The 23,690-nt window shown below is 46.4% G+C and overlaps 1 protein-coding gene across 1 annotated transcript in view; it reads right to left on the reverse strand.

Annotated features, from left to right (window-relative positions):
• Positions 1–5,441: 5,441 nt before the first annotated feature.
• The window catches only part of LAMTOR4 (late endosomal/lysosomal adaptor, MAPK and MTOR activator 4), a 35,190-nt gene continuing 16,941 nt past the window's right edge, over positions 5,442–23,690 (reverse strand). Inside the window, exons 3-4 of the mRNA XM_086946000.1 lie at positions 6,670–6,787; positions 5,442–5,955 (exon numbers count right to left, since the gene is read on the reverse strand). Of these exons, the coding sequence (XP_086802126.1) occupies positions 5,858–5,955; positions 6,670–6,787 (216 nt within the window). The 3' untranslated portion in view covers positions 5,442–5,857. The remainder of the gene's footprint in view (positions 5,956–6,669; positions 6,788–23,690) is intronic.

Raw genomic sequence — 23,690 nt, forward strand, 5'->3', positions numbered from 1 at the left:
TTAGCTGGCCTAGCGCTTGCGCGCGAAGCCGCCAGCTTTCAGCGCCCGATCAGGCGCCATCTGTTTTTCCTTTATGGCTTTTCTTTGCCGTGCGCACCACTAGCAGGCTCACCTCCTGCTCTCCCTCTCAGTTAACAGCCCCTCCCCTGCCAGAGAGCATGTCTCGCGGCTGCCCGTCTTGTTTTAGTATTCGCTGTACTTACGGGCATTCTTTTGAGTGAGAGGCACCTCGCCTTCCATTTCAGCAGAGATCTTGTTTTGAATACTCTGCCTTTTCTCGGTGACTACCCGCCTCCTGCAGGGATATGGTGCTGGCGCACCGGGAGAGGCGAGTATTCTCCGGACGCAGCAGATAGCTGGGCTCCCTGTGACTAAAACTTGCAGGTATGATCTGGCCCTGGACTCTTCGCCATGTCTGCTTGGAGAAAGTGCTTTGAAAGGGGATTGTTGCATTTCTTCCTGTACCCTTGTGTTTGTAATTGTCTCTCTTTTTGGTTTGTGATGTCCCATGCTTTCTCCAGAAGGGGCCCTTTAATACACTCTGCAGGTTTTATTCCACATTCATCCGATTCTCCCGCACTGCTTGTATGTCTGTCGTTTTTTCGGAAAGCGCCGCACGTCACGTAGGTCACTTCGGAGCACTTATTTAATTGGATTGAACGTCTCCGCATCCTGTCCTTGGGCAGTGTGTTTTAAACAACACTGAAGCACCCCAGAATCGCTTCACCTTGGCACATCTCTTACCAGGTGTGCACTACAGCTTCCCTAGCCTCTGTGTGCCCCCTTCGACGGTCTGTGTTTGCACAGCCCTCTTCCTCTGATCTTCATGCCACTCCAGTCTGCAGGCTCAGCCCTGGCTGTCAGCGGCAGGGTGCAGCTGCAGCTTGCAGCCCCTGTCGACCTGGGTCCCCAGCCACCCCTTAATCAAAGCGGGGGGTTTGACTTGTGTGTCCCCATATCCGCTCCCCAGTTTGTTTTTCTGATACCCGGCTTAAAAACTTCGAAGAGCCATTGCCGTGCACAGCCAGGGCCAGCCCCAGTCACTGGGATGGCACCCGCGTCCCACGATTCTCACAAAGAATCCTACAGTAAACCTGCACCTTCCACCCCTCCCTGCTCCAGCAAAGCTTTCACATTCACAGCAGTGACAGAGTGAAGGCTTCAAAATGACTGCCCAAGCCGATCATTTCTATCAGATGCAGGACTCCGAAAGGGTACCCTGCAGCAGGCCTCATTACATATCCTAGCATTGGCGGATTTGCATACAACAGGATGTGGCCTTGGGTTTACTGTCTTGGGTTAGTACTATACAGCGCCTCGACTCGAAAAAATGTAGTGCTGAGGCGGCAAGTGCCAAGTATCATCAAATGATCCCTCGTCAGCAGTTTTAGGTCATTTGGGAAGAAAACCTTGTTTGCGTTCAGGCACACAAAAGGCTGGCTTGTTAACACCTTGGCTGCTTGAGATGATCTTCTGCTGTGCTGAAGGTCAATAGAAATGGGTGTGGTCATGACGAGCTGGGTGATCGTACATGGAGTACGGCTCGTACACCAATCGTACATGGGGTACGGCTCGTACACCCCATGATCGCAGGGGTACGGTGCGTACCCCTGCGATCATGGGGGGGACGGACTGTACGGTGTGTATGTGTTTGTGTGCTTTTCCGTACGACTCGCCCTTACCTGACGTGGACCGGTCGAATCGCGTCCTCATACCCCGGTCCGGATCGTACTCGTCGGGTCGTACGGCATGTGTACGAGTCGTACGGTTCACGGTTTCAGCCTTGCAATACATACAGATCGCGACGATTCGGAACGGATTCACGGAATACGGATCGTACTACGCGACTCGGACAGACGGGTGCGATTTGTACGGAGAGGGCTCCGGATACAAATCGTACGGACGTTTTATTTCCCGAATCGGCATCGACCCATGGTGTCCGTTTTATCTTGTTGGGTTATTGACACGACCCGACTGCCTGATATCCTGTGTGCTATATCTTGTCAGTTGGTGGATGTTTCTGGCTTTTTTTTTTACGCTGCACTCTGTTGTGTACTTGTGAAGCTTTGAGCAGTTGCTGGCCCTGGTGTGTTGACCTTGGGCTTTTTCATTTGATTAGTTTTTCTCATTTTTGGATTCCTCAGTGTCAGAGTCCACTAGTGTTCTAAGTTGGGAAAATAGCTGTGGAAAGCTATTTTGATGTACAGCTTTGCCTTTCTTGCAGGATTTTCTTTGCTTTTTCTTTTCCCTTTTTGTTGGGGCTGGTTAGCTCCTCCCACTGTCTTCTGTAATGGTATCTAGATCAGCTAATTCCTGAACCTCAGGGGCTGGAATCTTCCTACTACCCACTTGCAGATAGCTTGCATCCCTAGCATATGATGGCAGACCAATTTCCTGGGAGCTGGTCGCATTAGCTGTAGCTGAGGGGGCCTCTGTTGCTTGCAGGCTGTCTTTAGCATCATATTCTTGGATCAACAGCATTTCAAGCGGTCTTATTGCTTGAGACCTTACTTCCAGCAAAATGTCATTATGGATTGAAGGTAGGACGTGGAGCTTGTCACCTACATTTTTTTTTAGCGCGGACTTGCTGAGTGTAATTATAATTTTGAGCGCTCAGTATCAGATTGTTGAGGGCTTGGAGTTTCTTGTCGATGCCCACTATATGTACTGCCAAAATGTTAAGGAGGTCCCCCTAAAGTTTGTTTGTCTGCTTGGTGGCAAATTGCTGAAGACATTGCGTCCATGGTAGACGGGAGTGCCCCTCATGTACCAGCTGGAACTTCAAGATCTACTGTTTAGGGAGATTCTGCTCATAGTGTTTTTGAGTTTGTCTTCGAATTTGAAGCCACTGTCACTCTTCCTGGTACCACGGGGCCGGTGGAGGTGGCGGTCGCTTGCTGATGCTTCCTAATTGGAAGAATAAATTGACAAGCAAAGTAAGGCATGGGTTAAGGCTGCAAATTTAGGAGGGCTTCAGAAATGATTTGTTGCCAAAGTTATCAAAAACTTATTGGGAAGGGCTGGGCTCTTGGGTCCTGGAGCTGGGGATCTTTACAAGTCCTTTTGCGTTTTGTATATTTTAACATCTTTTCGTCTTTGGCTGCTCGGCCTCTTACAGGTGAAGACACAAGGCATCGATTCATTTCAGGGTATAAATATTTTCCGGTTTGCACCAGGATTGCGAGGACAGCAGGCCCCTGGTTCACGCCTAAGAACCCTGGAGCCTCAAAGTGGAGCTGAGGCTGTGAGCAGCTACATGGGCTACGTAAGGATTAGTTTGAGAGTAAATCTTCAAAGTTTCCTACATATCGGTTTGCTATGTTTGCACAAACTACACGTGTGACAACCCATTTACTTTGTTCATACAGTTATCCCTCAAATAAAAGGAAGTACTTGCTGAGGGCAATGTTAGCACAGTTATTTAGGAATGATTTAGGGTCTTGATGAGGACGAGGTCGTTTCTTACAGATTGTGAATAATGTCTAAGGCTTCTGATTGTTGAATGTTAATTTATCGACTATCAGGTAGATGCATCAAGCATTTTTGCGAGCACAAGCGGTGCGATTTGCAAAATTCGGCCTTTTGAGCCCGCAAAAATGGCATTTGAAATGCATCAAGGGTTCATGCACTCGCAATTTAAGAATTCGCAAATAATTGCGAGTTCTCAAATTGCGATTGCATTTAAGGAATCGTAATTTGCGATTCCATAAATGCAATGCATGAACCATTCCAAGATTGCGAAATCGCAATCTGGGGCCGCTATTTACCGCAAATCCAAACTACGTGGTAAAAAGCAAAAACTTAGAAATATGCACTTTAGTGCATTTTTCTAAGTTGTATATTACACACACACACGTCCTTGGGACATGTGTGTGCGCAACACCAGTGAACATTACCATTTCAGGGGAGCAACAGGGTGTCCTTTGGACACCCTGGCACCCTTGAAATTGCGGCACATTTGCGATTCGCTAATTGCAAATAAGGAATGGCTTTCCCACTCATTCCTATGGGCCTTTAACCCATAGGAATGAATGGGAAAGCCATTCCTTATTTGCAATTAGCGAATCGCAAGTAATTAATCAGTAGGAATCGCAAATAACATTGAGACTCCTACATGCATCCCGTTTTGCGAATCTTTAATAGCGATTCCTTAACATTTGCTATTAAGGACTCGCAAAACATAACTTTGATGCATCTCGGGGTATGTTCATAGTGGCTTGAATATCCGTTTCTTCCTTAAATGGAAAGCCTTCATTATTGATAACAGAAGTGATGTCTCATATGTTTGAAGAGTTCTAATTGACAAAGGGTCTAATGAAAAAATCTAGATGCTGAACTAAAGGACTTTAGGATAGAGTTACAGCATGAAACTATGGGATACCCTGGAGGATATAAAGGATTTTTGCCAATATATAAATTGCAGGAATTGTACAGTCACACTTCTTAACACCTTGGGTGCTAGAGATATTTTCCTCCTGTGCTGCATTCCCTTCATTCCCATTGTTCATGACGAGCTCAGCTCAATCGTGCCTCATGACGAGCTGTTGAATTCTGCTTGAATACGGCCATGTGGCAATGAATTATGGTGCACTGAGTTAGTAGTACATTTGGGACTGAACTCAGGGTAATACTCACAGAAGGCTTCATCAACATCTAATTGAGTGGTGCAAAAAGTATGCGTAGGTGTGAACACAGATAGAACAAACGCTGGTGGCGGTCTGACCTGCGCGGCAGGAGCTCATTTGCTTGGTCTCCCTCAGCATGCATTTTTGTGTGCTTATGCAGCATAGTCGATAACCCTTAGGTGCTCAAGGAGTTCAGCATATTTAATTCGGACTTCCTGCAAATTGTCCGCATGGATATCGTCCAGCACCATCTCTTGTTCTAGTAACCCGAACCGAGTCTCTGTAAGTGAGATCGGTTTATATCATGACTGCATTGAAGTACCCACCAATGAACCACGGGTAGTGTACCCCCCACGTGCTGCATATTAAAGTTTATGCTGCATATTTTGCAGATGACAATAACAAATTTTGTCCAACATATTGAACTGACAAAAATAAGGCGACACCTTTGGCTAGGCAGTATCAATGGGCCCAAAAGATGGACTGGGGGAGAACTTTTCAGGATGAAAGACACCATGCTATACCTGAATGCAAGTCGAACAGGGTGGAAATAATTCCTTCTTTACCACGAAAATGTGACATTGAATGTCTTCTCTTCTTATGGTCTGATATCTTGAATCTCAAAGTCCATCGTATTGAGGCACTTACATTATTATGCATATGCAGTGTGCATAATGAGCAAGTGGTTCCTAGATGTGGGGGTCTGGCCAGGGTAACAGCTGGCCTAGTCCACAGGTCTGGAAGTGGGTTTAAGTAAATGAAGGGGGTGGACATCTTGTGTGCAGAACCTTACTAATTTCAAAAAAATAGACAACCTTTTATCACAGCATTTTAATTTATTTAATTTTAAACTGAAGCAGTATAGAATTCAAAAGCGGCTGAGACGTGGTACGCACTTGTTGGGTTTTCATTATGACGCTGCAGGCTCTGCCCTCTCAAAGACAGGGGCACAAACCACTTTTACATTGTCACTTCAAAGTGTTAGTAAGCCAAGTTATCTCCTTCTCTTGCGGTTATCCCAGTGGCTCACAATAATGGGGTGTAAGGATCCCGCGGCATAAATGCGCAGTCTTTTGTCTTTGCTGACCCTCATATCTGGTATCACACAAGGCCAGCAACAGACATATAGGCAGAAGCACATCCCATGCCCATGGAGTCAAAACGTGGGCACTCAGCCCTCTGAAGTGGGCGACTGTCGTGCGCGTTATATCAAAACTGACAAATGCAGCACCCTAGACAATGACTGGTTCCCGCGCAAGGTTCTGTCGTTTCACCACAAAGATCTTCTGTCCAGATACGGTGACCAGGTAGGTCTGCTCGCCGAAAACCACTGAAGAGGGAAAGCAGAAGGAAGAAAAGTGATGAGCTTCACACCAAGACAAAATTTCACTCCAAAAACACAAAGGCACTTTTTTTCTTGACTTTAATGAATAGCATTCATTCTCTGTAATGGAGTTAGTTTCTTGCTTCTTTAATTAGAGGGCGGGTTAAAAGGGATTTTACAAATGCTCAGCAATAATGTGCTGGCAAGGATGGCAGATAACTCCTCGGGTTGCAGTTAATATAAAACAAGATCATGGTTTCCCTGCCCCTAAGACATTAGTAAGTCAAAGAACACTGTGGCTTCCAAGTTGATGGCACCCATGCACTGAGTGAGGATTGACAAGTCAGTGCTTGGTGTCAGTGCCCACCAATGTCGAAAATAATGCCATAGCAATGCCAGATTTGCAGGCTATTCACAAGACCGATTTAAATACAATTAGTACATATTGGACTCTTTTACATAATCGGAAACCCGGCCCTGCTCCAGCCCTTGAGGATCAATATTTTATTTTAAATATATAATACATTGGGTGTTTTTTTTTTTACAGCATGACCCATCGATCCCGCCTCCCAAACAAACATGGCACACGTACTGCAAGCCCACTCACAGCACTGCTAACATCACACTGCACCACGGCTGCTGCTCCAGAACCCACCAAGCTGGCGCAATCAACCTCACTCCTCTGCTGTACCACGCAGTCCCTCATTGAGGCGCACTCACCAGACAGGCGCTTGAAGGGGAGCTCCTTGCTGCCATGCATGCGGAAGCCGCTGGCCGTGTTCACCATCTCTATGATCACTGCGGCGGTCCGTTCATCATTCTCGAGGTCTCCTGCAGACTGAAGCAGGAAACACGTCAGTTGGGAGCATGGGGTACAGAGATGTCAGTAGAACCATACATCCTGCGCTCATTAAGTAAAGCAAACTGTGACTTGCCTTAGTACCTGGTCAGGTACAGCGTGGTAGTGAGAGCTCTAGGAGACGAATGGAAGTCAGTCCTGGGCTCTTCATCAGTTATGACTGATGGTTTGAATGTTCAGAGAGAACTTAACCCCATGGCTGCTAGGCGTTTTCCCGTCCTGCGCTGGGTTTTATTGTTTTACATTATTTTATGACGAGCTGGCCTTGTCATCAGCGCACGGCAGGTAAGCGCCATGACGAGCCCAGCTCGTCATTAGCCTCGAAGGGGTTAAGCAAAAGGCTGAGTGAATGAAGCCTCCTGTGGTGTCGGGCATGCTGGCAGCCATTCCACACTTGTGCTTGCTGGCTTTGACTGTACCTGAGGGACACTGCTACAAAGTGTGAATGGCGCAGCCCAGTTTACATTCTAATGGATCAACACCATCTTGTGCGACTCCTATAAAGGCATTGGCAGGTGTACAGCGTCCAAGGTTTAACATTCTGTGAGACTGAAAATGGATCACTCCAAACATCTCAGCCTCCCATCAGTCTCTTATCGACAACAGAGAATCAAGAATGTTATATGTGACAACTGCAGGAGTCTGACCAACTCTTGGATGCCATTCTCGGGAAGGTGGAAGGTGAATGAGATATGTGGTTAATGTGCTATGTGCAGATAGGTCCATGAGGGTTCGCGATCGCGAATGCATGCGACAGGATTGGGGCTGGCACTGACCATAACACTCCCTCGAGCACTGCACCTAGAACGGGCTCTGTACACTTTAACCAATAGAGCTAGAGTTAATAAGAAACATGTTTAGTAGGGATGATAGACGTAACACACCGGGGCAGAGGACAGTTCAAGGCTTATGGTGCAACAGAGTGAGATGGACGGTAGGTGGGGGATTGTAATTGATCCAAGTTTTGGGAGTAAAAACATGCAGCACCAGGATGCCTCTACCTTACCAGACATGTGGCAAGATACTTACAGCGCAAGGCATGGAATGGCAATGGCCTAGGTAAGTAGATAATAAAACAAGCACTGGCAAAGTCAATAGGTTACACCTACGCGAGAGCCTTAGGGTTTGCCACGGTCTTTTAGCCAGGTTGCACAGTGGAGAGCATACCGGCATACAGTGATGTGGAGCAGAGTGGCTTGGAGTGGTGTAGAGGGGCTCACAGTGGAGTAGAGTGGGCTGGCGGAGAGTTGAGAGGTGTAGAGTGAGGTGAATGTGTGGAGTGAGGTAGTGTGGCATTATGTGGAGTGGCGTACAATTGAATGGCAGAGAAGCATAGAGGGGAGTAGAGGACTGGCATACAATGCAGTGGTGTAGAGTAGATTAGGGTGGTGGAGGGTGCAGTAGCGTACAGTAGTCTAAAGTGCAATGGCATATACAGAGACTGCAGTGGCGCAGAGTATAGTGCCGTAGAGTAGGCAGGTGCAGAGTAGCCTGCAATGATGCGTGTAGAATAGAGTAGTACAGAGTGGCATAGAGTGCAGTGGCACAGAGTAGAGTGGTACAAAGTAGAGTGCAGGGTAAGGAGTAGGAGAGAAAAGATGCAGCATGGAAGGGGAGTGGGTGGGAGTGAATAGAAGATACATGGACAAACTGAAAACACAAGCACTCATATGGAGTGCTTTAACACAAAAGTAGGTCCAAAAACGTAAGCAGGGGACGGACACAAGTACTTGTCTATTCTCCTGGAGAGGGCCCCACACAAAAAGAGGACATAAGGCCCGCATGTCGTGATAAATGTGGACGAAGGAAAGGAGTGCGAAGCTGAAGCTAACAAATGCAAGCCCACTGTATGTAAACAAAAGTCTTGCAGAGAACAATGCATGCTCAGTCTAGGCAAAACCTCAAAAGGAGCATGGTTTGGTGCCCGCTTTTTAGGTAGAGCCTGTGTGTTCTTACACTAAGAAGGGAAGAACTGGCCTGAGTCTGGGAAGATAAGAGCATACTACAGCCTTAGAGCCCGACCTAGTGGACTCTACTGTCCATTAAAGGCCCTCTCCAGCGTTGAAGGCCAGCTAGGAGGGCTCGAAGGCTATTGGAACATTCTGCCGCTAGAGGGCAGAATGTTCTAATTAGTAAAAACAAAGGCCTCTCGGAGCCCGAGGAGGTTTAAATCCCCTCGGGCTCCGAGAGGCCTTTGTTAACAGCAGCAGCTGTGAAAGGAAACAAGACTGGAATGTTGCTCTCCGGGCTTCTACCGGCCAGTAGAAGACAGGTGCATTCTATTCTCTACAATGGAGACCTCAACATTCCAATGTTTTAATCTAGGTTAACGTATTAGTCCCAAACTGTGTGAGATCTAACATGGTGGCAATAATGGAGACTCCACTGATGATACAAACACTGCAAGGGAAGAGGGGAACTTTAACGTGGCATAGAAGAAGCTGATGGCTCGACTATTGACAGGACCAGAATCCATAACCCCCCCACTCCACCCCCACAACACCAAACTGAAGTAGTTTATCCAAGCCATGCCCCTACAAGGTTTCAGGAAGGAGTTACATGTTCTCCTTTAACTCTGGTGCACATGACACACACAAAGGGAAGTGGAAACTAGATAGGTGGTACCCAACAAAACAGGTGGTTTGGAAAACTGGCAAGAGAAAGCAAATTTAAGGAATAAGGGATCGGTGTCAATTAGAACTAAAGTGTTGGAAGCATACAGACCAGAGATTCCCGAACCACCCAATTTCAACCACAATACGTAGGGAAACGGAACACACTGCACAGACATACAACAAGAGTTATTACAGCTAGACAAAGTTACCTAAGGAATCCAGGGGTCACTCACAAAAAAAGACAACTCCACGCAAAATGGACAGAACAAAACTCAATATTAACACGTTTGGGCAGGGGCAAGATGGCGGCCGTGATCTCGGCCGAGTAAGCTGGTGTTCAGCTCCTCTGGTCCGTGGCTACCCTCCTGGCTGGCGTTCCTCATTCTTATCCCAGAGAATTTAAAAGAATACTCTCGCCTTTCAAAAACTTCTAACTTAGATCTCTCTCCACCTTATGGCGCTCGTCTCCTGACTGGACTCTGTGAGACTGGGGCTTACCGTCAAGCTACTTTGGGTCTGGCGGGCAGCTCTCCATTCGTGTCCGCGTGCAGCTGGGTCGGTATCCCGGACAAATCATCAGACCCATAGGAGTAACTGCTGCTCCGGTCACGACGCCTCACCCTCATCGGAAAATATGCCTCCGAAGTTGCTAACAAAGGCGGCCGTTGCTGCTTTGAAGACCCGCGGCTCTGCTCGAGCCAATACAGAAACGGAATCCAAGGCGTTTGCGGTCTGTGGGGGCAAGTGAGAAGGGACGCGTAGCAGCTGCTGCGAAATCTCCCCCCCCATCCACTACCCCAGCGGCAACGGCGAAGAATGGACAAACATTACCGGAGCTCTTTGATCGACTCGGATCAAAGGAGAAAGCCGTGACTTCGCTAGGCAGAGTGGGAGGTGCTGAGAAGCCGCAGGACGCCTCAAAGGGACTAAAAGGGATCAAAACTTCGGTCGGTAAGGAGGGGGATCCTACAGTGACTATTGTGTTGCCAGAATTATTGCAAAATGCCCCTAGTCATGAATCCAGAACTGGAAGTCGGGATGCGCACTCCTGTGGTTCTCTAAATGTAATTTGTAAGTTCTTTAAAGGTGGGTGGTGCCCGTGAGGTTAAACCCTCTGTACTTGGGTTGGATACAGATCTGTAATGCACTGTTCTGTCGAGAAAAGTGTCTCCCCAGAGCACTCAAAATCAAATGTTCAATAAATGTTCAATAAAGTTCAAAAAATTCAAAAGAACATGTAAGTCGATTTTCAAAGCTTTTCTTTACTGGTTAATCATTTCATGATTCCTCTCATGTTGTAAAAATATTCAAATCATTGGCCCAATGCATTTCGGGCTGTGCCCTTCATCGGGGGCCCTGTGCGATTCTGGTTTGGTGTTTGTGTTGCCACACAGGCGTAATGAAATGTCGGGTGAAATATTCTCGTTAAATCTTCATCGGGTTCTGGTTGGACTGTGAGCGTTCGGAAGGTACATGTTCTTTTGAATTTTTTGAACTTTATTGAACATTTATTGAACATTTGATTTTGAGTGCTCTGGGGAGACACTTTTCTCGACAGAACAGTGCATTACAGAAAATGCCCCTAGTGCAACAAACAGTGTCAGTTTCAGATTTAGATTTAACTGTTACCGATGCTGCTCTACAGAATAGCGCTGAGACATTTCATACAGTGTCACAATCTACAGCTGGCGCTTTACTACAAAATACAGTGCTTTCTGACCCCAATAAACATGTGGAGGTCTCATCGGCACAAATGTTAAATTCTGCTCCTGCTAGTATTTCTAACTGCCTCCCCCAATGCATTCTGGGAAATGCAGTCCAGTCTAGTAACCAATTGATTTCTGCTATGGAGCCGAGTGTTAATTCATTGATCCCCCCACTCTAATGATCTCCCGGCTGAGCATCTCCTAGATACGAGCGGGTCTGAGAGCACCGAGGCCACTGATAAATTCTATTCAGTCTCAGATCATTCATTATCGGAGGGGGATGAGGATGCTGAGCTCCAATGGTCTGATTATGACAGTGAAGCTGGTGACTGGCGTCTTAGCGAGGCTTCTAAGGATCTGAATGCAGCTGACTCCACTAATACAGTTCGTAAAGCCTTTAGCTCTAAAGCATTGGCATTTGCAAGTGATACAAGCTCATATACCATCTCACCAGAGGAATTTGCAATAAACAACGGAGCTGTGGCTGGCAATTCCCTAGGCGGTGCAACAGAAGTTTCAGAAGGTGTCCCTCAACAATTTACCAAACTATTATTATGCATAGGGAGGCAACTAGACAGGAGAATATGCGTACGCAAGGAGCCTGTCGTAAAATGCAAAATTCCCTTCGCCGAGTGGTTAAAACATGCACTGACACCTCAGCAAGGGTTGGTGAAGCAGAGGAGCGGATCTCTGCTCTAGAGGATGCTGCAGTTGCTCAGACGGAACTGGTAATGGAGATCAAAGAACAACGCAAGGATATTCTATGGAAACTTTCAGATTTAGAAAACCGAGCAAGAAGAAATAATCTGCGAATCTTAGGCATTGATGAAAATAAAGAAGACGAGGATGTCAGGCAGTTTATAGTGGAGCTTTTTACTGAGGCCTTCCCAGAAGTCACGCAATGGGACTGGAACCTGGAAATACAACGAGCACATAGGTTTCCATTTCACAAAAAGCAGTCCTCATCCAGCACTAAATGCCTATCCTCTAACTATTCTGGTTTGTTTCAACAACTTTCTTGCTCGTGAGAAAATATTCGACCTAGCTAGACCAAACAAGAAGCGCATGGCCAAGAAGTGTCAATTTTTTGTCCGGCCTGACTTTTGCTCAGAAACAGTTGACCGGCGATGGCATCTTTGCCAGCGGATATCTTTATTTCAGGCTAAGGGAGCCCAGGTCTTCCTGCTCTTCCCAGCAAAGCTAAAAGTTATCTTCAAAGTCCAAACAAAGTACTTTCTCTCTGAGATACCTGCAAAGGAGTTCTTGGACTCTATCTAGCTCAAATGGTCTCATGTAACTCATTAAACTGGGATAGGAACATCTTTGAAATCTGCAGAGACATAAGATGACCTGATTGTTGTATATTCGATTAGTATTTTCATTCTTGATGGCAGGGTCATCTGTAATTTCCAGGGAGGGGGGACCATGGATATAGCGGAGCGTGGGTGCTCACCAACTTAACCATCATAAGGACTATGGTCCTGCTGCTCCACATGGGGGGTGAGGGGTGTTTGCACTGGGGAGGGTTGTGGACAGGAGACTGTTTTTAGGTCGAAGGCCTAAAAGGCTGCGCTTGCGCAGTCTTAGGCCGGAGATTTAATGAGTCTGAGTAGCGGTGAATGTCCCTCCTCCGTGCCCCCTCTCTCCTTCATTGGCTGGCTTCCTAAACGGAGGCCAGCCATTGGAGGAGAGATGCGTCACTTCAAACAAGCCCCGTCTTTTTCGGATTTGGGGGCGTGATTTTTTGCATTCTTTAGCCCTGTGACGTCGTCCGTCACTCAGGACAGCAAAACCACGCCCCCAAATCCTCAAAATCCGGAAGCTTGTGTCCGCCATTTTCTATCCTTCGCAGTGAAGGTAAGACCGTGTTTGTTTGCCTCCGTGCCTTCTTCCCTCTGTCTGTTTCCCGCCCCCCTCCCGCTCTCTGTGTATTTTCGCTGTCCGTGTGTGTTTGTGCCTTCTTCCCCCTGTCTGTTTCCCGCCCCCTGTCTGTTTCCCGCCCCCCTCCCGGTCTCCGTGTATTTTCGCTGTCCGTGTGTCCGTGTTCTTTCCCCTGTCTGTTTCCCGCTCTCCGCTCTCTCTTCTTTCAATGGGTTTGGGGGTGGGTGGCTGCGGCTGGCCCCCTGGTGCCTCCCGGGGGGACGATGACGAAGAGTACTATGGGCCGGGGTGGCCGACCCCCCTCCCCGCGGCCCCGCATAGAGATGACTGTCCCAACTGTTTCCTGAATACAGCCCTCTTAATTGTGATCATCTTGCCAGTATTCACGAGTGTGCCGTTAGCAGGGCCCTGAGACACAGCAACTCACGGATCTTCCAAATATCCCCTGCACATAATCTTGCACCCAGAATTTGTTGGAGATGGATTCCCGGCAGCGTGTCAAGAGCGAGAGAGAGGGAGAGATGACGGGTACCTGGGGTCGGTTAGTTCCCTCCCCTGCTTTGTTGCATGTGACCCCAGCGGTGCGGTTTACTCGTATGTCCGATCCCTGACATGGAAATAAAACAAGAACAAGACATCTCTGCTCTAAATGCAAATTCAAACTGCCGATGCCCCGAACAGCAAAACCAAGAGCGGACAAGCCCGTCGCTCTGTCCTCCACGCTACATGGCTGTCCCGCAGAGCACAGCATCTGCTAAGGTAACTCCGTGGGCTAATGCTTTGCTGAGGTCGGCTAGTGACGTCAAAAGACAGTCAAACGCGGCATTTCACTCTTACGAGGCTGATAGAATGAGTATGGGGTCGGTTAATTCCCTCCCCTGCTTTGTTGCAGAGTTCCGATTTCACCACACTCCACCTACCCATCATGTTTGTCAGCCCCTCCCACGGCCTGCCAGGAAAGCCCTCCCCCCAGCAGCTGGGGCTCTCTTATCCAACATGGCGGCGCGGTTCCCAACTGGAACCCAATCTGTAGTGAGGCGGGGCTGGAAGAAAGGCGACCATATGGGCCCATTTATATCACTAGTCTGTGTGACAACTGCTGGGCCAGCACCTGGTACCGCCACGCCTGCCTCTGATGGTGCCCACTACTGGCTTCTGCCTTGTGTGAATAAAGAGCATTATTAGCCAGCCTGATGTCTGAAAGATGACGGGCTGAGTCAGTGCCGCAGGGATTTGAAATCTGACAAGCTGGTGAGGGTGAGATCTCTGAACCTGGCGCTCAGCTCACTGAGCTATGTCAAAACAATCTGAGTGCTCTAATTCTGCGGGTGCCACACACATTTATATCAATTACAGGTGAGATGTATCACAGTTAGAGCGCGACCGGCGGCAGATGAGCAATCAGCTGTTCACCGGATGGACGCCGGCCCGTGGGGCCCACCTCCCCATGTTTGCCTCCGTGTCCCAGAAGAGACTCACTGAACCTTGTGCATGGCCCGTGCACCAACCCCAGAGTAGAACTCGAGTTCACGATTAACAGCGGCGGGGCATACGCCAACATCTGCTAAGGTAGCTCCGTGTGCTAATGCTTTGCTGAGGTCTGCTAGTGACGTCAAAAGACAGGCAAACGCGGCATTTCACTCTTCCGAGGCTGATAGAATGAGTCTGGGGTCGATTAGTTCCCTCCCCTGCCTTGTTGCATGTGACCCCAGTGGTGCGGTTTACTCGTCTGTCCGATCACTGACATGGAAATAAAAAAAGCAAAATAACCGGGCACCCCGCGAGTTCCGATTTCACCACACTCCACCTACCCATCATGTTTGTCAGCCCCTCCCCCGGCCTGCTGTAGGCACGACCACAGGCCTCGGCAACACCTTCTTACGTGTAATCTACGTTACCGACCTTGCAAGCATGGGAGGCTGAGCAGCGCGCCCGGCATGGGACCCCTGCTAGAACCAGCGGGTCACAAACTCATCACGGGAGTGGATGCCCAACTGCTGGCAGCTCAGACACTATAACTCGCGGAGCCACCCAAACGCACACACGTGCATATAAACGTATACCGACACGGAAATGCACAAACGCGGATCTGCATTATGTGCACAAGCACTAAACAGTTCTCCCTGGCACGGCCATATCTGACACAGAGCCTATGCCCAGGGCACGCCGACTCTCGCCTTCTGCCCGGGCTGTCCTCGCAAGACCGCAAACTGGTACTTGTACCCAGAGGCACAACCAGTGGTAAACTCTACTGGGAGCACAGCCGAATCCATTGATGGAAAAGGTGCTGCTAAGCCAAGTTGCCAGGAACGGGTTAATTTGCCTATGCGATTTAATTAAACAGGCTTCTGCAAACTAAACTGGAGAGGTCTGTGTTGTGGCGGTTTTCTAGGCACGTGGGCATCCACTTTTGGTGTTAACCATGCTTGTTTCTGGGCAGTGTTTTGTATTAACATGTTATCCAGAGGCAGTGAAACAGCAGCCAGGCTCGGAGTTGTGGGATACCAACACGACTGCTGATCACTGCCCCTGGCACACAACAGCACACGCTGCTTCAACCGACATCTTCCAGGAAAGCCCATGCAAATAAGCTGTGCAATATATGCTAAAACACCCCGCATGACATTAGCACGCCTTCAGGTTCAGCGTGCAGGCAAACATGCCGGCACAGGCCTGGGAGACGGACCCGAAGTGTATAAAGCTTATCACATCACCGGGCAGAGTAATGTTTCACCCTCTGAGAGCAGGCAGGCCCCGAATCACAGTCAGTCCACAACTCTGCGGCGGCAGCGAGCAGTCAGAGTGTAGACTCCAGGCAAACGCGTGCTGGGAGGGGGCACTGGCTGGCAGAGTGCCCTGTGATAGATCTGCGGTACTGTGCCTGCCTGGCAGCGCTCTATGCTCGCCCCGGTTCATCTGTACGGCCAGGTACTACCTCCCCTACCGTAATCTCCCTAGTTCGACATGCTGGGGTACAACGACTCACCACCCACAGCTCAGACTGCGCCCAGGAAAATACTCAAAGAGAAATCGGAGGAAAATTCGAACATTCTCCCTGTGGCCCTGCTTCAACCTTCTCTCCAGCAGCGCACACCGCGAAGCCTTTCAGAAACACTGGCTAACCATATAAAGCAGCGCTCTTTCTACGTTTTTTGTGTATGGAATAGCATCGGTGCCGCGTCAAACCATATTTGTAAACTTTAAAAACACACACAAACTTGGGAATTCAGTTTGCGTCAACCGTTCCTCTTCTAAAGTCAATTAGAGAGGAAATGCACACACGCATGCGCGAATCTCGCAGGCAAGATGTCAATACCGCCTGATCATGCCTTCCCAGTGAAGAATGAGAACAGTCCATGTTAAAGCAGTGTCTCAGCTGGGTACGGTTCTGTGCAGTTCAAGCAGACGCATTGTGAATATTGGGTAGTATTCTTGGATTCCTCCAGCAATCTTCCTAGGGTTTAGATTTCAGAAATGCACATACTGATGTGCAGTTCAGTTCAACACTCAGGTTTGATCTCCTTTTATGTGGTTATATGTCGCTATATCGCGACTCACTGTCTCGGAGGCACTACATTATTCAACATGACATTATGTCTGGTTGGGAGACCCCAGATTCCCATTTTTTACAATGTTATTTAGACTGCTCACATCTTTTTTTAATACCGTGTTTTCGATATACACTTTTACAAACCGTGCCTCCTCTACAGTGACCCATGGCACCGTGAGCGGATCCTATGCAGGTGGGTGAGTGTTATGTGCATTTTGTAATGCAGCTGTACCCGATCCATTCAGGTCTAGGACCCCAGAAGCCTTTCGGCAGCTGATCGATACAACTGGAATGTTCAGATCACAGGTTGGTTGGTTGCTCAGCCCAGATCAACAACTGTCCCTCAAGTAACCTAGTGCCCTGTTGAGATCCGGCCGTGGCTCAAATGCGAAGGCTCTCTATGGGCAGCCGATAATGATAGCTGGTGTTCCAATAACCAATACCCAGTACCACACATACCAGAGGGAGTAAACTAATATACACATGCTGCTCATCCCTTGGATGGGCCCCTGATCATCAATGCCCGCTGAGGTAGTTGCAGATGACTAATTATTTTAGAGATAACATTGTTGGTTTCATTGCATTACTCTTATGTGACCTCAGCAAGCCAGCATACACATCGAGATGCAATCTGTAATACACATATACAAGCATTCCCTTGCGGGCCAGAAGGAAGGAAGGCTGCTGGGACCCCGGGCCCCCTGCTGGAGGCAGCTCTCCCTCCAATAACCTGTGACAAGCCCCAACTCTTGGGAAGTGTCCACTCCCTGGGTGAGATCTAGGCCCGAGCAGACAGTCCCTACAGGCTAGCGCCTAAGAATATAAGAACAGTAACACCTTACCATCATGGGGTTTCATAGGAAATTCTCAGACAAAAGGGCCTTACATGCTGTGCTTCGAGGGCCTCCAGCATGGATGTAATTTGCATTTGTGCGTTTGTGTGTGTCTCTGTCTGTGTGTGTCTCTGTCTCTGTCTGTGTGTGTGTGTCTCTGTCTGTCTGTGTGTGGCGCTGTCTGTGTGTGGCGCTGTCTGTGTGGCTCTCTGTGTGTGGATGTGTGTGTGGCTCTGTGTGGATAGATTTTTGGTAGGTGGCTCTGTGTGGATGGCTCTGTCTGTGTGAGGGTGGCTGTGCAGGTGGCTCTATGTGAATGACTCTGTGTGGGTGGCTCTTTATGTGTGTGTGGGTGGCTTTGTGCGTGTGGCTCTGTGTGGGTGTAAATGCAATAGGTCATGCATTTGCTTGCAAGCGAGCGATTAAGCTATTGACATTGTAAATGACAATGCCATTTATTTAACGATTAAACTATTGGCATTGTAAATGACAATGCCATTTATTTATGATAAAAAAAAAATCATGAGCAATGCCAATAGCTCTATCTTTAATAATGCCGAGACCATTGCATTGTAAATGCTTGTTTTTCTTAGGATCATGCTTAAGCTTCGAAATATTCTATACGGTGCTAATTGAAACATTGTGCAAATTCATGTTTAGAGAATTAAATATTTGCTATACTAGTAAAGTGGGTTTCTTAGGCTGCTGGTTTTTGCAAATCTCGAATGGGGGGGGGGGGGATAGGCTCAGTTGTGCGACTTGGAACATTTGTGGGCTGAATGACCCTAAAAAACGCAGGATCTTTCATAAAATTCTTCAAATTATGCAGATAGACTTAATTTGTCTGCAGGAGACCCATATCCCTTGGAGTAGTCGAGGATATTTAAGATCTCCCGGGTATGACTTAGTTGCCTGCTCTCGCCAAACATCCACGATCAGGGGTGTGGCCATCTTGTTAAAAATAGGGGTCGGGTCGGTTAAAAGAGTGAAAGAAGACAATCTTGGAAGATGGGTTGTTCTTGAATTGGTGGTAAATAACCGTCCTCTTTTGATCTGTTCGATTTACGCTCCTAACCTGGAGACCCCCAAGTCTTTAGGAATTTAAATGTGGAATTAGCAGGCTGGCCCCATCCAATGTTGTTCTGTGGCGACTTCAACATTAATATATCCAGTCAAATTAATATATTAACGTATCACGGTTATGCTGGTCGGAAGCCCCAAGTATTTAAGGCCCTTCAGACCCTTCTTGTAGAACATGGTCTGACTGATGTGTGGCATTATCATTACCAAAATAAGGACGGCTACACATTCTATTCCATCCCGCACAATAAAATGGTGCGCTTGGACTATGTTTTTATGTCTGATCAATCTGTTGGGTCTGCTAGAATTGAAGTTGCCCCCAGGACCATATCTGATCACAACCCTATTACTGTTAATCTTTTATGGGAACGCCCTATCAAACAGATCAGATCATGGACTTTTGAAAAAAAGCTGCTTTTAGATGAGCAATATCAGGAACAGATGGCTGCTTGGATTGTAGAATTTATGAATATCAATAGGGGGACCGCTCCTGACTGTGTTGTCTGGGACATATTCAAAGCTGCCTTGCGTGGAGAAACTAAAAGATTCGCTTCTTATCGGTGGAAGCAAGCGCAGCAGCAAATCAAGTATAGATTAGAAGTACTACGACAAGCAGAATCCGATCTGAGTACCAATATTCGGTTGGGTCAAGACGTGTCCAGCAGTCAGAAAGTGGTTGCAATATCAAAGTCTAATATGCTCGAACTAGTGTATAAAGATCTTGCAGTTAAATATACCCAATTTCGAACTCTAATGTATGAATTTGGGGAAAATTCAGGAAAGGTAATTGCGAAGAGACTACAACAGAGGGCTATGGCTAATCAGATTGTCCGAGTTATGGATCAGTCTGGTACCGTCCAGGAAACTCCTAGTGGTGTCATGCACGTTTGTGAATTTTTATTCTAGCTTATATACAGAAGACCCCACTATTACTCAACAACAACAAGCAAGTTTGGATCAGTTTTTTTACCCTTTAGACATTCTGTGGGTAACAGAAGAACAAAATTAAGCCCTCTCGGCACCTATTAGTTGGGAGGAGGTTGAATATGCTATGAAATCCCTTGCCAATGGCAAAGCAGCTGGTCCTGATCATATTCATCTAGAGTTCTACAAGACCTTTTCATCAGTATTTAAGCAAGAAATGCTTGATGTTTTCAGGTCTGCTCAAGCCAGGATCGTTCCCGACTCTTGGCGACGGGCGATAATTGTTCTTTATAAGAAGAAAGGCAAGGACGAGTTGAATCCTTCTTCATACCGACCAATAGCACTTATTAACACCGATAGTAAAATTTACTCGAGAATCCTAGCTTTTAGATTAGCTCAAATTATAGTCCCTTTGGTCTCAGCTCGTCAACACAGGTTTATTCCCGGCAGGGACACAACTGATCATATTCGGCGTGTTATTGCCCTCCTTGACTGGGCTAAGGCCACAGGTTCGTCTCTCGGGGTGATCCTGTTGGACGCCGAGAAGGCGTTCGACAGGGTCTCCTGGGGATTCCTATGGGCCATTATGCGCTGGAAAAGATTTGCTGCGGAATTTATCCAGGCCCTTCAGGCCCTTTACTTGGCTCCAACTGCTGCAATCCGAATCTCAGGGAAGGAATCAGAGTACTTCTCCATCAGCAGGGGGACTAGACAAGGCTGTCCCTGTTCTCCCCTCCTATTTGCCTTGTTTATTGACCCCTTCCTCAGTATGATCGAAAGGTCCCAGGGTATTTCTCCAGTTAGCGTCCAGGGGGTGGAGTACAAGGCATTGGCATATGCCGACGACATTGTTGAATTAACTGACAATGTCGGTCCTTTGTTTAGTGCCTTAGAGACCCTTTCGGCCAGATTCTGTGCCATATCTGGCTACAAGTTAAATGTCGCAAAGGCACAAATTATTCAATCTATAGCCATGCCCCCGTCACAGGCTCCTGTAGTTCAAGAGGCTACATACTTAGGTGTGCAAATTTCTGCTGATGTAGATCAGATCCCTGATCTGAATTACTCTCCTATAATTGACTCACTTCATATTAAGTTAGAGAGATTGGACCATCTACATCTCTCTCTTTTCGGACGTTGCAACATCTTAAAAATGCTTGTCCTCCCGAAATTTCTATATCTTTTTAGATCTATCCCACTTTTAATTCCCAAGGTAACATTAATAAGAGCAGAAAGGATATGCCAACGATTTTTATGGGGCTATCGCAGACCAAGAAGGGCGGCAAAGTGGACTGGTCTACCTCGTGAGCGTGGCGGTTGGACAGTTCTGATACAACATTTTGGCATCCCCCTGCTGGGCGTCTCAGCTGATATTCCTTTGCATATGTCCCCATCTATATATGCAATACCGCTTGGCGATGCTGCCAATGGAGTTCTAACTCGGGTCCTCGAATCAAGCTACTTTAAAAAAACAAAGTATAAGGTTTGTTGGGCCTTATTCTCGGTCTGGCAAAGAATCCGTCGCCACTTTCTCATCTCAAAGCTCAATTATTATACCCCATTTAATGCTTCAGGACTATTACCCCTAATATTTCAAGATGGTATGATTATCAAATGGAGTTCTATTGGTTTGAAGGAAATTGGGGATTTGGCTCAGTTAGGCCAGATGGCTTCATTCTCCTATTTGAAGGAGAAGTTTCATTTACAATCTAATCACTTCTTTAAATATTTACAGGTCAGAAGCTTCCTTGACAAGAATCTCCCTAGAAATTCTAATATGTTCGATAAAATTACTATTGTCAAATTAATACGGAGAAAGTCTAGAATAGGTGCTCTTTACTAATGTCTTCTGTCTGAACTCCCTGATGATCTAGCTGTTCAGAATAGTAAGTGGGCTGGTAAAATTGGGGTCCCATCTATAGATCTAAAATTTCCATTGGAATTAGCCAGATCTGTTTTAGTTTCTAGCACGCTTCGCACTCAAAGCTATATGTTTAATATCTACCATACCCCTGCCAAACTAGCTAGTTGGGGAGTTGCCAGAGGCGCCAAAGGGACCTCTTGTGCTAGATGTAAATTGTTTTCTGCTGACTCTATTCACATGTTCTATGCATGTCCTGATCTATGTTCTTTTCTAAATTAAATTGAATTTTTTATTAATCAGTTAATTCAAACTCCTGTTAAGATCTCAGCGGAGTTAATAATAACTGGGTACGAATATTCAATGGCCTCTGTAAGAACGAGATATACACAAGCGTTTCGGTTTATTGCAATGGCTATGATCAGATTATGTATAACATCACAATGGTTGAGTGCTGAGCCTCCCACTTTTTGTCACTGGAAAGCAAGGATGCTTGCATGGTATAAAGTAGAGTCATCGGTCCAGTTGTTGAGAGGGAGGAGAAGGCGTTTGTTTGCTTCTAAGAATTGGGCACCTTTTGAGAATTGGCTCTCTAATTAAAAATTAGTCTATTGTATTTTCTAACCTTTTTTCCCTTTCTCCTCTTTATGATGCTCATGGACTTGGTTATATTTATCTGATGTACATCCTTCGTCCCTTTCTCTTTTTTTCTTTGGTGTTTGCTGCTGACTTATGTTTTTTGAAAAAAAAATGTGTTTCTCTCATATCTAATCTTCTGTTCTACAGTCTCCTGACACCTTGTTCTCTTTCTGGAAAATGATAAATAAAGTTTTTTTTAAAAAAATAACACGTTTGGGCAAATTACCTTAGGTCGCAAAACACCTTAACGAAACGGGCAATAAAAGCTGGAAATTAATAGCCTGCCTTAGCATATAAGAGGACAATACAGAGCACATACACTCAAAGACAGATGCTTCTGCAGATCATTTTAACACTTTTATGACTCTAAAATGAGGTGCGATATGGTGGAACTAGAGAACTTTGTTTCAGACTGTAAAATGGAACGAATATCTAAGGAACAAATACTAAACTTGACAAAGACCTTTGACAAAGTTGAAAATGCAATCACGCAACATCAGCCAGGTAAACCAATTCCATAACAAAAGAACTATATATAAGATTAATTAATTTAAACACTCAACTGCTGTTAGATATGCTGAAGGCAGCAGGATAGTTTACCAATCAACTTAAAATTACCTTCTATTGTTTTGCTATACAAACACTGTAAAGGGCGAACACTGTTCGTTGTACCGCCCATTTCTCTGCTGAACACTAAACTCAAAATACTTGCTAAAATAAAAGAGAACTATCTGATTCAGGTGATAGTGTGATGCATCTGGACCAGACTTCTCGTAGCCAGTCTTAACAATTGTTTCCTGTCCCCAAACCCATGCAGTTTGGCTATTGAGTTTCTAACTGAATTACAAGCACAAGAAGCCCGGGTAAATGCAATTCTATCAATGTACAGACTTCAAAACAAGAAATAATTATGCAACTGCTTTTGATGTTAAATTCCAAGTTTCCTGAGTAAAAGTCTTAACCCTCCTGCGGAGAGAAGGTTTTTTTTTTTAATTGACAGACGCCCAATATAGGGTTTCAACATCTCTAATCTGCCCTCCATGAGGAGGACGATTTTGACTAATTCTAGATTTTTATCAAGTCTGATGCTTCAATGACAGGCTTGTTTGCTGTTTTGTCAACAAATGTTAATGGATCAGACGGTCTAGCCCTAAAGGTATTTCCCAGAGAGCATTCCAAATTCACAGAAGAGGAGAAGGCCTTGTCTCTAAATGGAGTATAGATTATTTCCATTAATACTTCTTTGGTAAACACTTTATTTTGGCTACTGATCCCACTTCACTGGCAAATACTAATTAAAATTAAACAACCAATCCAATTGTTCCTGATGGTACGCCCTCCAAAGAGGTCAGACCTTGCTAATGCAGAAGCTCTTTTTTATTGGCTTCTATCAAGCTTTATGCCAATGCTCTGCTGAGGGAACTTATGGAGACACCAAAGCTTGCGGGTGGTCTTGGAGCTGTGGGTATTTTAAGGGTAAAAAGACCAATACAAATGCCAACGCAATACATGCTTACATTTAAGAACAGTTAGAGAGATTTAGAAGAAAAAAATGGAGCAATCTAATATTTCCTTTAACTTGCACTGAAGTGGAGGAAATGATTGGGCTGGATAAAGCCCAACAAACCAAAACAAATGGGGAGTAGCCAGCCTAAACCTTGAACAGTCGCAAGTACAGATGCTACGGCAAGCATTACAGTCCTAACATTGCGTATGATGAGCAAAATGTGCCTCAGAGGAGCACCACCACAAAGGCAGGGGATGACAAAACGCAGAAATGTGATGGAAAGCGG

Source organism: Lissotriton vulgaris, chromosome 12 (genome assembly GCF_964263255.1).
Source record: "Lissotriton vulgaris chromosome 12, aLisVul1.2, whole genome shotgun sequence".
Classification (NCBI taxonomy): Eukaryota; Metazoa; Chordata; class Amphibia; order Caudata; family Salamandridae; genus Lissotriton; species Lissotriton vulgaris.